The 11,665-nt window shown below is 48.6% G+C and overlaps 1 protein-coding gene and 1 pseudogene across 1 annotated transcript in view; both read left to right on the top strand.

Moving 5' to 3' along the window:
• The window catches only part of LOC103131403 (phosphatidylinositol 3-kinase regulatory subunit alpha-like), a 19,909-nt pseudogene extending 17,413 nt beyond the window's left edge, over positions 1-2,496 (top strand).
• A 1,804-nt stretch (positions 2,497-4,300) lies between these two features.
• ccdc180 (coiled-coil domain containing 180) overlaps positions 4,301-11,665 on the top strand; it is an 18,446-nt gene continuing 11,081 nt past the window's right edge. The window contains exons 1-19 of the mRNA XM_016666622.1: positions 4,301-4,759; positions 4,887-4,978; positions 5,092-5,159; positions 6,276-6,385; positions 6,464-6,580; positions 6,983-7,093; positions 7,904-7,999; positions 8,071-8,234; positions 8,476-8,583; positions 8,667-8,841; positions 8,931-9,218; positions 9,314-9,433; positions 9,507-9,680; positions 9,761-9,876; positions 10,188-10,314; positions 10,394-10,451; positions 10,522-10,616; positions 10,728-10,900; positions 10,972-11,132. Of these exons, the coding sequence (XP_016522108.1) occupies positions 4,700-4,759; positions 4,887-4,978; positions 5,092-5,159; positions 6,276-6,385; positions 6,464-6,580; positions 6,983-7,093; positions 7,904-7,999; positions 8,071-8,234; positions 8,476-8,583; positions 8,667-8,841; positions 8,931-9,218; positions 9,314-9,433; positions 9,507-9,680; positions 9,761-9,876; positions 10,188-10,314; positions 10,394-10,451; positions 10,522-10,616; positions 10,728-10,900; positions 10,972-11,132 (2,413 nt within the window). The 5' untranslated portion in view covers positions 4,301-4,699. The remainder of the gene's footprint in view (positions 4,760-4,886; positions 4,979-5,091; positions 5,160-6,275; positions 6,386-6,463; positions 6,581-6,982; positions 7,094-7,903; positions 8,000-8,070; positions 8,235-8,475; positions 8,584-8,666; positions 8,842-8,930; positions 9,219-9,313; positions 9,434-9,506; positions 9,681-9,760; positions 9,877-10,187; positions 10,315-10,393; positions 10,452-10,521; positions 10,617-10,727; positions 10,901-10,971; positions 11,133-11,665) is intronic.

Here is an 11,665-nt window from a genome sequence, read left to right as displayed (position 1 = left end):
TAGCTTTAGCCTCAGCCTTAGCTTTAGCCTCACCCTTAGCTTTAGCCTCAGCCTTAGCCTCTGGGAGTTCCTCTAGGAGTTCAGAAGCTGAGCATTTGTTAGCCAGATCGGCTGTTGCCCGTAGCAACAGAAATATTACTGTCAGAAAAATGTTCTGATGAGACTGGAGGATGATGAACTGGACACTGAGATGCTGTTTGTGGCGTTTCCATGACAACCCGTCCTGCCGCTGTCCGCAGTGAGTACAGCACGGTGGAGGATGAGGAGGACCTTCCTCACCACGACGAGCGGCTGTGGCGTCTGGGGAACATGAACCGGCTGCAGGCCGAGGGCCTGCTGCGCGGCAAGCGGGACGGAACCTTCCTGGTCCGGGACAGCAGCAAGCCGGGCTGCTACGCCTGCTCCGTGGTGTAAGCCCCGCCCCCACCTGCTCACCCACCTGTGGGCTTCAGGCTCCCTCCCTCACCTCTCTCTCTCTCCCCTCAGGGTGGACGGCGAGGTCAAGCACTGCGTCATCAACAAGACCGGCACCGGCTTTGGGTTCGCCGAGCCGTACAACCTGTACGGGTCGCTGAAGGAGCTGGTTCTGCACTACCAGCACACATCGCTGGTCCAGCACAACGACTCGCTCAACGTCACGCTGGCCTTCCCCGTCTTCAGCCCGCAGCGCCGGTGACCTCTGACCCCAACACAGCGTCACGCTGGCCTTCCACGTGACCTCTGACCCTGTATGACCTGCCTCAGGCCCGCTTCCTGTCGGATCAGAACCGGTCTCCTCTCTGCTGGGATCACATGGGAACCAATGAAAACCCAATAATCAATATCTGATATTCTGGTCGCGTTGACCCGGGCTCACGGCCCAAATCAACACACTGGTCAAACAAGATGGCCGCCCTGGGCTTTGTGACATCACTCTGCGTTACGGCTGGCGATTGTTTTAGTGATCCAGTATTCTATCGATTATTCTGACCGTTAATCCAATAAAAATGTGATAATTTGATATTAATATTGAATATCGGCCCAGTTTTTCATATCTGCGCATCCTGACTGTTACTTTACTGAAGTTTAGAGAATTAAACTGTAACAATAATAGCTCAATTTTTAAATTAACCTGGGCAAAATTATACAAAAATATGAAATTGTACTTAATTTAGTAATAAACCAGCAAAGACCACAGCTCAGTTTTTAGGTTCTGTTTTCATCTTCAGTGAGAGCGCTGAGCTAACTAACGAAACGTCCAGGCAGATCATTTACCCTGAGGAATTTTAGTAATGGCGGTTCTGGGGTCGCTAATCATTTCAGCTGCGTCGCCATGGAGCCCAAACGGCCAATCAGTTTCTCCTCAGAAACCAACAACCCCATTTATCTCCAGACCTAAAGCTAAACCTTAACAGCAATAAATCTGCCTGACGGCGCCCCCTGCTGGTGGACGACCACCCTGCAGGTCCATGTGATCCCGACCTCCAAACCCTGGTTCTGACCCGTGACCCTTGACCCCCACCTCATCAGTCAGCAGAAGCCATGATGTCGGCCGTTGGACGGCTCGTCCAGAACCTTCCTGAACACTGTGAACGCGTCAGAACTCATCCCGTCCCACTTCCTGTTTGGTTTCAGGTGGCTGGGCTCTGCAGCGCCACCCAGAGGTCTGGAATGAAACCCGACCTGGTTCTGGTTCTGGTTCTGGAGAGAAATCAGGGAGAAAAGAAGAAAAGCACCAAAACCTCTGGAATCATTTTGTTTGTTTGGACTCGCAGGAAGTCGAGAGATTTTTCCCTTTTCTGACTTTTCTGTTCCGGAGGAAAACCAGGTACAGAGGCGGAAACTGTGGCGTTACCGTGGTAACCGCAGGTACAGAGGCGGAAACTGTGGCGTTACCGTGGTAACCGCAGGTACAGAGGCGGAAACTGTGGCGTTACCGTGGTAACCGCCTCACGAAGCTTCGCTCCCAGGGATATGGAAATAAGTTTTAAAACTTTTTTTGTAAAAGGACGAAAGTCGTGCATGAAATGGGAACTTCTTCTCCTCCTTGTTTTTCCGTTTCCTGTCTGCGCTCCAGCGCTGATGATGATGATGATGATGATGATGATGCGCCGAGCGAAGCAGAGCCACCAGAAATGTTTGGCTCGTCATAACTCAGAATATTTTCATAACTCTGAATCTTTTGAACTTTTATTTCTGGTTTCTGATCAAATTAAGGCCAAGCTGCAGTTTGCTTTAAAATGAAGCTGAAAGGTCAGAGGTCAACTGCAGCGACGAGTTTTCATGTTTTGATCAGAGGAGAAATTAGAACAATGAATAATTAGGATTGTTAAATATAAGTAAATCTTTTCTGCTCTTGTTTCATATTTATTCTGTTTCTCCTCACTGAGAGCTAAAGGAGCAAACAGAACCTGGTTCTGGTTCTGACCCGGTTCTGGTTCTGACCCGGTTCTGGTCCAGATGTCTCTCCCTCTGTTTTGCTGTCGATGTTTAAATCAATAAATTCTGGTTTGTGGATTTTCTCTCCTGATCAGCTTCAGGTATCGCCATGGCAACGCCACACTAAGCTCACCTGCTGGTTTCCTCAGCAGGTCGGGTTGATAGAGACAGAAAAACGAGACAAACTTATTGAACAAAAATGATTTAAAATTTTCTGGTTTTAACATTTTCAGCTTTTTGTCCAGGATTTGAGTTTAAATTTATTATTTAAAAAAATCTGAAAATGTTTAACTTTTGGACTAAATCAGGATTTTTTTTTTTCACTTTCAGCCTTTAAGAAAATAAAACTTGTCATTCTGAAGTGAAGGTTTATTATAAGGACATGAAGACAGAGGACACCGTCATCTCGAATTAAAGACGGAGACCAAATATTTTAACATATTTATAAATCATATTTATCACATTTTTTATTTCTTACACAAAATAATCCCAGCTGTACAGCTCTAGTCGTTCCTCCAGTAAACAGAACCGTGTTATCTGGTCTCGGTAGTAAAGTTTTCATCAAAATATTTTCCATTGATGCTCATCTCTTGTTTTGACTAAAATCCGTCTACAGATTAAACTGCTCATATTGACTGTCTGTTGTGTTCAGACTGCTTTTATTCTGACAAACAGGAAATCGAGTTGGTGGTTGACGTCTGTCAGCTTCTGCCTCCAGTTCAGATAAAACGGAATAAAAAAACACAGACTCCGACCAGCAGGGGGCAGCAGCTAACATGGACGACAGAAACATACACAGCGGAGTTTTTCTTTTTTTTTTCTAAAATATATATTAAAATAAAATACTTGAAAAGAAAACAGCTGATACTGGTTACTATGGTAACCACCAAGGAGCAGCATAACAGAAAATAAATATCTGGAGAAACAACTGAAGAATCTGAATTAATATGAGTTATTAATTCAGAGTGGATGCCTCAATGCTAACAAAACAAACCTGTGTGTGTGTGTGTGTGATGGTCCAGGAACAATCAATAACTGATCAATAAGCTATAAGCATTGTGCCAATATGTCCAACTCTAAATCTGCAGCCTTTAACAAATGATCTGTGATGTTAAAAAAGATAAAATAACAAAAATAAACTTTTTTTCCTTTTGTCCTAAACATTCAGTAGTGTATTGAACATCTATTGTGATATAATCATTTTAAGAACAAATAATGAATTACATCATTTAATTTCTGCCATTATTCCACAGCTGAGTTCTGCAAACAGGCAGAAATTCACATTCATCTTTTAGATTATATTTAATGTTCTGAAGTACAAAATATTTCTGAGCACACTGAGACAAGATGTTTGATTTTTCCTGAAACATTTTCTGGCTCATTTCATGACAACCAGCGCCTTCACATTTTATACATTCAGAAAAAAATAAAAATAAAATAAAAGATTTTCCCGTCAGAAAACATTTACCTGTAATAAAATAGTTGACCGATCTGTAATTTGAATTGAGTGAGAGTGAGACCTCTTGTTTGTGTACAAGCTTTGTTATTTTAACTCAAATTCAAAAATGTTTTATTTATCCCAAAAGGAAATTAAATGTCGTGATAAGTCAGATCACCAGAGTTGATATTGATGAAATTCGGCTCGATTTCTGATTTCATTTCATTTTTTCCAGAGAAGAAGCAGCTTGACTGATATTAAATGATATTTCCTAAACCGAACTGAACCAACTCGCTGATCATCAGATCAAATAAGAAAAATACAGGTTCTGATTTTCTTAAATCAATAAAACATCTGAAACCAGAACTTTTGTTGGTTCTGAAATGTTTCCTGGTCAAACAGGAAAACCTCCATCAGAGCCATAAGTCTGCAGTGTAGCTTTAAATGCTACATTTACGGCAATAAATGTGGGTCATTTACTGTTTATTTCCAATAAACCAGGGTGTACTTCATATTACGGCGTCAGCCTGTTGCTGAGCATAAACTATTCAGGATTGATGTTGAAGGTTTAAAATGCCCGATAATTATATTTGAAGACAAAATAAACGACTCCCTCAGGGGTCCGTGAACGTCCCGCGTTGCCATAGTGACAGTAAACCACAAAGAGCCGTTAAACAGAACCGGACCGACGGACAGAGAAACAGATTAAAGAACCAGACAAACGAACCGACACCGACGCTGAGCGCCGTTTGACGCCGCCCAGCAGCCTCTTTCCCCCGGATCTTCTTCCTCCGACTGTCCGGGGAACCCTGACCCGGCTGGAGGCTCCAGACCCGGGGCAGGATGAGTGCGAACCGAGCGATTCCCGGCGGGAAGGTTTACCGGCAGCTGTTCGACGCACAGGTGGGTCGAACCGAGTCTGGGTCAGAACCGGTCCGTTCGGATCCCTCCGATGTCTCAGTTGTGCTCCAGGAGGACATTTCTGTCCCATCTGAGCTGCTGAAGACACCCGCTGTCTCTCACGTTTCAGGCGCAGCTGTCCAGATCCCTGCTGGCAGGACGCAGGGTCCAGAGGACAGGCAGTCTGTCCCCGGTGGACAGCAAGACACCTGACAGCAGCAGGTGGACACACACACACACACACACACACACACACACACAGGCCCTCAGGGGTCCTGCCTGTCCCCTCAGGACTAACGTGTCCAGGTGTAACTCAGGGGTTGTTCTTCCACCAGCAGGTGGCAGCAGAGGTCTGATGAAGTCGATGGCTCCGCTGACGTCATCCGGCTTCCTGACCGTCTGGGTCGGTACCAGCAGCTGATGGTTTGATGTTTATGAATGACATAAATCAGGTTTGCTTCCTGTCACAGCGCTGCATGGAGGAACTCTTCTTCACCTTCCGTCTCCGTTAATCGTGCGGCTCCATCTCGGCATCCGGGTTATTGTTGCAGTAAAAATGGCGACGTAATCACAGAAAAACAGCAAAATGTCCAACTGACGAAAATCAGAGAGTAACTGTTGATAACTGCAGTGAGAGACGGAGTGGATTTCTGGGTTGCAATAATGCAGCGCAGCCACATGGGGTTATTGTGGCCTTCTAGAATTAAGTTTACTGAAAATTTCAAAATAAAAGCCTTATCATCACTTACCTACTTTCTACATATTAAACTGCCAAATGACTATAACGGGATATTGGCTCAGAACAAAGACTTCATGCTTGTGATAGAAGACATTCTCAAGGTAGCGTCAACATGCTAGTAGATCAAAATGCTAGTGAGAACACACACACACTAAAAGTAGCATTTGAGCTAACATTAGCAGGGCACATCAGCCCTTGCTGAGCAGGATAGTGTATTAGCATTAGCATTTTCCCTAAAATTAGCATTTTAGCTATTTTTTTATTACCTTTGTTTAGCCTACTGAATGGAGCAAGTCAAGGTAAGACAACAAGCTAGTGATGCCCCACATGCTACTGACAACATTTAGGCTAACATTAGCATTTTGGTGAATTTTAGCTTATACAACAACTTTTGCATACCGAGTGGATGTTAGTCAACATGCGTGTGACTCTCCACATGCTATTGACCACAGTATAGCTTACTTTAGCGTTGATGCTAATTTTTAGCATCAGAGCCCTGGGTCCAACCGATGGGCACACTTTGACAGGCCCCTTTAAATTTCTTCAGAAATGTTCTAGTTATTGTTCAGCTCAGAGATTAAAGCATGTGAGGAAGAAACAGAAACCAAACACAGTGTTTCAGATTTCTGATCGATTATTTCAGCTTTCAGTATTTTTGACTCATTTCTGTTCACAGTTTTAGGTTAAAAACTGAAAATGAATATTATCACCAGGACTTTTGGAGTTTGATTAGTTTAAGTTGGTCTTAGCTGGTGGTGACATCACGGTTCTGATCCTCAGTGATCGACAGGTCCAGCTCCGGGATCATTGACAAACTGATGAAGAGGAGGAAGAAGAAGCATGATGAAGCGCTGAGGCAGCAGGAGGCGGAGCTGCACCACCTGTCCCAGGTAGCTGCTTCATTACCATGACAACCACGTGGATGGATGGAATAAATGATGGGTGAACTGATGGTGTCTCTCTGTCAGGTGTGTGAGCTGGAGGTGAGGTCCATCTGTGAGCAGCTGGTGTCCTCTCTGGGGGAGGTGGACCTCAGATTGGACATCCTGAGGGACAGGATTGGACAGAAGCCTGTCAGTCTGGAGGTGTGAATACTGAGCCACACTGAAGGACTCCTGTCCTCGAGGACATGTCCCCACTGCAGCCTGTCTTACAGGAACCTGGTGCCCCCTGCTGGTCAAACAGCCTAATGACACGTCAGATCATTAGGCTGAAGTCTCATTAGGCTCAATCCATGGGAAGCTGGATTGAGAAAAGTAGAGCGATCTTAACCAATAAGTTTTATTTCTTGCACTTGAGCCGATCTGCCTGCGGAGCAACTGCATTAAACAGAGCTGAAATATTCACAAGTTAGATTTTCTAGTCCACTGGTCCATCATCTGGCTTCTTGTGTAGGGAAGCTGATTAATCTCAGGAAAAGCTTGGACTATTGTTAGTAATGTGTGTGTGTGTGTGTGTGTGTGTGTGTGTGTGTGTGTGTGTGTCAGTGCCTGCACAGCCTCTGGGAGGAGGCGGATGAGGAGATGAGGCAGAAGAAGAGCCAGGTCTCAGAGATGCAGCAGAAGCTGAAGAGCTGTGATGACGGCAGGAGCCTGGAGGTCAGAGTTCACGCTTTCAGATGAACAGTTCCTGTGTGACCTGCAGGTCAGGTCTCCTCCACAAGGGGGAGCCAGTGATACCAGGCTGCAGGAAACAAACAGAGAAATCATGGGGTCCTGTGGTGGCGCAGAGGCAAAACACAACCCACTTACTGAGGCCTTGGTCCTCGTCCCGGTGGCCGCAGGTTCGATTCCCGGCCTGGCGACATTTGCTGCATGTCTTCCTCCTCTTTCCTGTCAAACTACTTTCTAATAAAGGCCACTAGAGCCAACAAAACCTTTAAAAAATAGATAAATCAGGATGATAATTAATCAAATGGAGATTCAATAACACAGATAAACAAGCAGAAAATAGAATAATTGATTTATAAATAAATGAAACAAATAAAAAGATCCTCTGAACCAAAATGGTACCAATCTGACACTAACCGCTTCACGTCCCTCAGCCCGGTCCACGTCCCTCCAGTCCCTGTCCCTCAGCCCGGTCCACGTCCCTCAGCCCGGTCCACGTCCCTCAGCCCGCTCCACGTCCCTCCAGTCCCTGTCCCTCAGGTCCATGTCCCCCAGCCCGGTCCCTGTCCCTCAGGTCCACGTCCCCCAGCCCGGTCCATGGGTCGTGTTTTGTAGTTGTGCAGCTGGAACCCTCTGGGTGGAGCGCCTCCACCTCCACCAAGAGGAATGAATGTCCACCTGAAACCAGTCAGGACATTCCTGACTGGACCTTCAGTCAGAGCATCAGGTGGTTGTTTGGTGCTGATGATGATGATGATGATGGTGATTCTTCTTCTTCTGTCTCTACTCCATCTTCAGATCAAAAAGATTCTGAAGAAGCAGCTCCACCTCCTGCAGCAGATCAGCTTCCTGTCTCCACCCGACGTCCACCGACTGATCCACGCCAAGGCCATGGTACCGTCTGCATGTCCCCAAACGTCCCCTCTGACTTCATCATTACGCTCCTCCTCCTCTTCCTCCTCCAGATGCTGAACCAGTCTCTGCTGGCCAACCGGCGCAGCTCGGCCCGGCTGGTTCTGCTGCTGCAGGACCAGAACCTCCAGCAGGAGTTCGTCCTCCGTCTGCACTGGGAGGAGAGTCTGGACCGCTGGAGGAAAGGCCGAGTGGAGGAGATGCTGGAGGAGCTGAGGTAGGGGAGGTCCGAAAGCCCGGCAGGTCCAGAGATGATCAGAACCAGCTGCTGCAGAGATTTAACTGGGTTAACAGATGATAAGCAGATCCACTGGTCAGAACCGGTCTGGGTTCTGTTCCCACTGCAGTCAGAACTAATTGTTGTCCTGGTTCTGGTTCTGATCTGAAGCAGATTTGGTCAGAACCATTTGTACTCCTGGTTCTGCCTCTGGTTCTGGTTCAGCCCGTCTCTGTTCCAGAACCATGTGCAGCAGCAGGGAGGAGGAGCGGAACCTGTTCTCGGATCAGATGCTACAGAACCAGGAGGTTCTGGTCCAGCAGCGCTCCGAGGTCATCTACAAGATCTGGTACCAAGCTGCTTCCTGTCTCTGAGCACAGGCTCCGCCCCCTGCTCTCTCCACCAATCACCTTCCATCACTCTGTGCTCCAGCTCTCTGGTCCCGCCCACCGGCTCCTCAGCTCTGGTTTCTAATTGGTTCAACGAGTTGATGGCCGTCAACCAGCAGATTGGTGGGTTGGAGACACGTCCTCATGTCTGTCCTCCTGTCTGTCCTCATGTCTGTCCTTCTGTCTGTCCTCCTGTCTGTCCTCATGTCTGTCCTTCTGTCTGTCCTCCTGTCTGTCCTTCTGTCTGTCCTCACGTCTGTCCTCCTGTCTGTCCTCCTGTCTGTCCTCATGTCTGTCTTTCTGTCTGTCCTCCTGTCTGTCCTCCTGTCTGTCCTCACGTCTGTCCTCTTGTCTGTCCTCCTGTCTGTCCTCACGACTGTCCTCACGTCTGTTCTATGTCTGTCTTCATGTCTGTTCTCATGTCTGTCCTCCTGTCTGTCCTCCTGTCTGTCCTCATGTCTGTCCTCCTGTCTGTCCTCCTCTCTGTCCTCATGTCTGTCCTCCAGCTGGTCTCCATGCCGACATGCGGGAGCAGCTGCAGAGGTTCTATGAAGACGCCTGGCAGCGTCGCCGGGCCGAGGCTCAGCGCTGCCAGGTGAGATCTGACCGACCAGAACCAGAACTCTAACAGAACCTTCCAGAAGTTCCTGCTGTCAGAAACCAGATTCAGTTAAAGCCGTCTTCCTGCAGGAGGCGCTGGCGGCGCTGCAGCTGTCTGACCAGCAGCTGGAGGACATCACGTCCTCTCGGCTCCTCCCTCTGATTGGACAACGCCAGAGAGACGACGAAGAGCGATTGGCTGGTTTAGACGTCGGTCACACAAAGCTTCCCGCTGTCTGTCCCCTGTCTGTCCACCTGTCCTCTGACTGTCCCCTGTCCTCAGGAGTGCAGTGACTGCGTGGACCAACATGTCCTGGGGGTCAGCAGGTCGGTGTCTGAGGTGATGCGCGCCGTCGCGTTGCTATGGGAGACGCACTGCCGCCGGTTGAAGAGGAGAGAAGAAGAGCTGGAGGCAAAGCTGCAGCTGTTGAAGAAGACGCAGAAGCAGCTGGTGGAGGTGAGTCCTCTGACCTCTGACCCCCAACCTGAGGGGGAGGGGTTGTGGGCATCCTCCCATGATGCTTTGCTGTTTCCCAGAGGATGATGGTGCCTTTGGAGAGCATGTTGGTGGCGCTGCGTCAGGAGAGCAGGGAGGAATTTCTGGACATGTGTCTGGAGCAAGTTCTGGAGCAGCTGAAGGACATCCAGGACAGGTAGGACAGGTGGGACAGGTAGGACGGGTAGGACAGGTGGGATGGGTGGGACATCCAGGACAGGTGGGACGGGTGGGACAGGTGGGAAATCCAGGACAGGTAGGACATCTAGGACAGGTGGGACGGGTGGGACATCCAGGACGGGTAGGACAGGTGGGACATCCAGGACATCCAGGACGGGTAGGACATCTAGGACGGGTAGGACAGGTGGGACATCTAGGACAGGTGGGACATCCAGGACGGGTGGGACAGCAGCTGCAGTGTAGTGAGGACGTCCAGGTGTCTGATTGTCCCTGTCCGTCCCCGTCCAGCATCAGGCCGTGTCTGTCCCAGCAGTGGGACGTCCTGGACCAGCTCCCTGCCGTCCTCATGGAGGAGCTTTACTCCTACAGTAACGCCGTCAGCTCCTTCTTCAAACTCAGCCATCCAAACAGACCGGTAACCATGGAAACGTACAGGCATGGACATCGAGGCCGGTCTCTCTCTCTGACGTCTCTCTTGGCCGTCTCCTCCTCAGAGTCTAGCGGACTTGCACAACGTCTCGGTGTCGTCCAACAGAACCGGCTCGGACCTGGGTCAGTCTCACTGTGCCGGTTCTGACTTTGACTGGTCCGTTCCGGCCTCACCTCGTCTCCGTCTTTCCAGAATCTTCCTCCCACTCAGAGATGTTCCACCCGAGAAGCGACTCCATCAGCAGAGAAGCCGGTTACTCCTTCAGCGCCCTCAAGCTCCTGACCGAGGTGAAGCTGATTGGCTGCTCAGCCCAGTGACATCAGCGACTCTGACGCACCTGTAAGCTGTGTGTGTGCGTGTCTCTGTGTGTGTGCGTGTCTCTGTGTGTGTGTGTGCAGGCGGCATCCTCGCTGAACCAACTCTACAACAGCAACACCACCTTTACATCGTCAGGGGGCGTGGTCTACTCCGGCCCCGCCTTCAGATGCCCCGCCCCCGACCTGCCTGACTTCATCCAGGAAACATACCTGACCCAGTTTCCTGTGGAGCTCCTCAGCCACACCCTGACCAGGTGGACGTCCGTCCGTCCACTCATGTCCTCACAGGGACATTCTGTCTCACCCTGCCTGTCTGATTGACCAGGACCCGGATTCTGGTTCTGGACCACATCGAGCAGAGCTTCAAAGACCTTCTCAGCTCAGCTGTTGCCATGGTGACCGAAAAGAAGGAAGTGGTCCGATTGGAGCAGGAACTCTCGCTGACGCCAGAATACATCCGGACAAAAATCTACGAGCCACGGCTCCGTAAGACACACACACACACACACACACACACAAAATTGAAGTCAACCAACAAGCTAATGTAGCTAGCATGACATGATAGCATGGTGGCTAACACTGGGCTTTCAGATAATTTATCTTAAAACCAAACTTAACTCACTGCATGTGAACCAACATGCTAACAGCCCCAATGACGATAGCTTTTTAGCTAACGTGGCTAAAACTTTCTAGCTATGCTTTATTCACCAAACCTCTAGCTGATGTAAACCAACATGGCAGCCTGAGCCAATGTGACAATGACAGCATTTAAGCTAATGTTAGATTTTTTTTTTAGCTAATTTTGACTGAAAAGCTTCATTTGGTTAGAGAATGGATTGAAACCTTTTGACCTTTGGTCAAAACTGGCTAATTTAATCCAGCATGGGCCACAGAGTTAGGGGTCATTAGGGGTTATTAGGGGTTATTATGGGTTATTAGGGTCATTAGGGGTTATTAGGGGTTATTATGGGTTATTAGGGTCATTAGGGGTTATTAGGGGTTATTATTGGTTATTATGG

The sequence above is a fragment of the Poecilia formosa genome, unplaced genomic scaffold, assembly GCF_000485575.1.
Source record: "Poecilia formosa unplaced genomic scaffold, Poecilia_formosa-5.1.2 Scaffold755, whole genome shotgun sequence".
Classification (NCBI taxonomy): Eukaryota; Metazoa; Chordata; class Actinopteri; order Cyprinodontiformes; family Poeciliidae; genus Poecilia; species Poecilia formosa.
The sequence above is the reverse complement of the archived record's forward strand: the minus strand, read 5'-3'. Positions and strand labels throughout refer to the sequence as shown.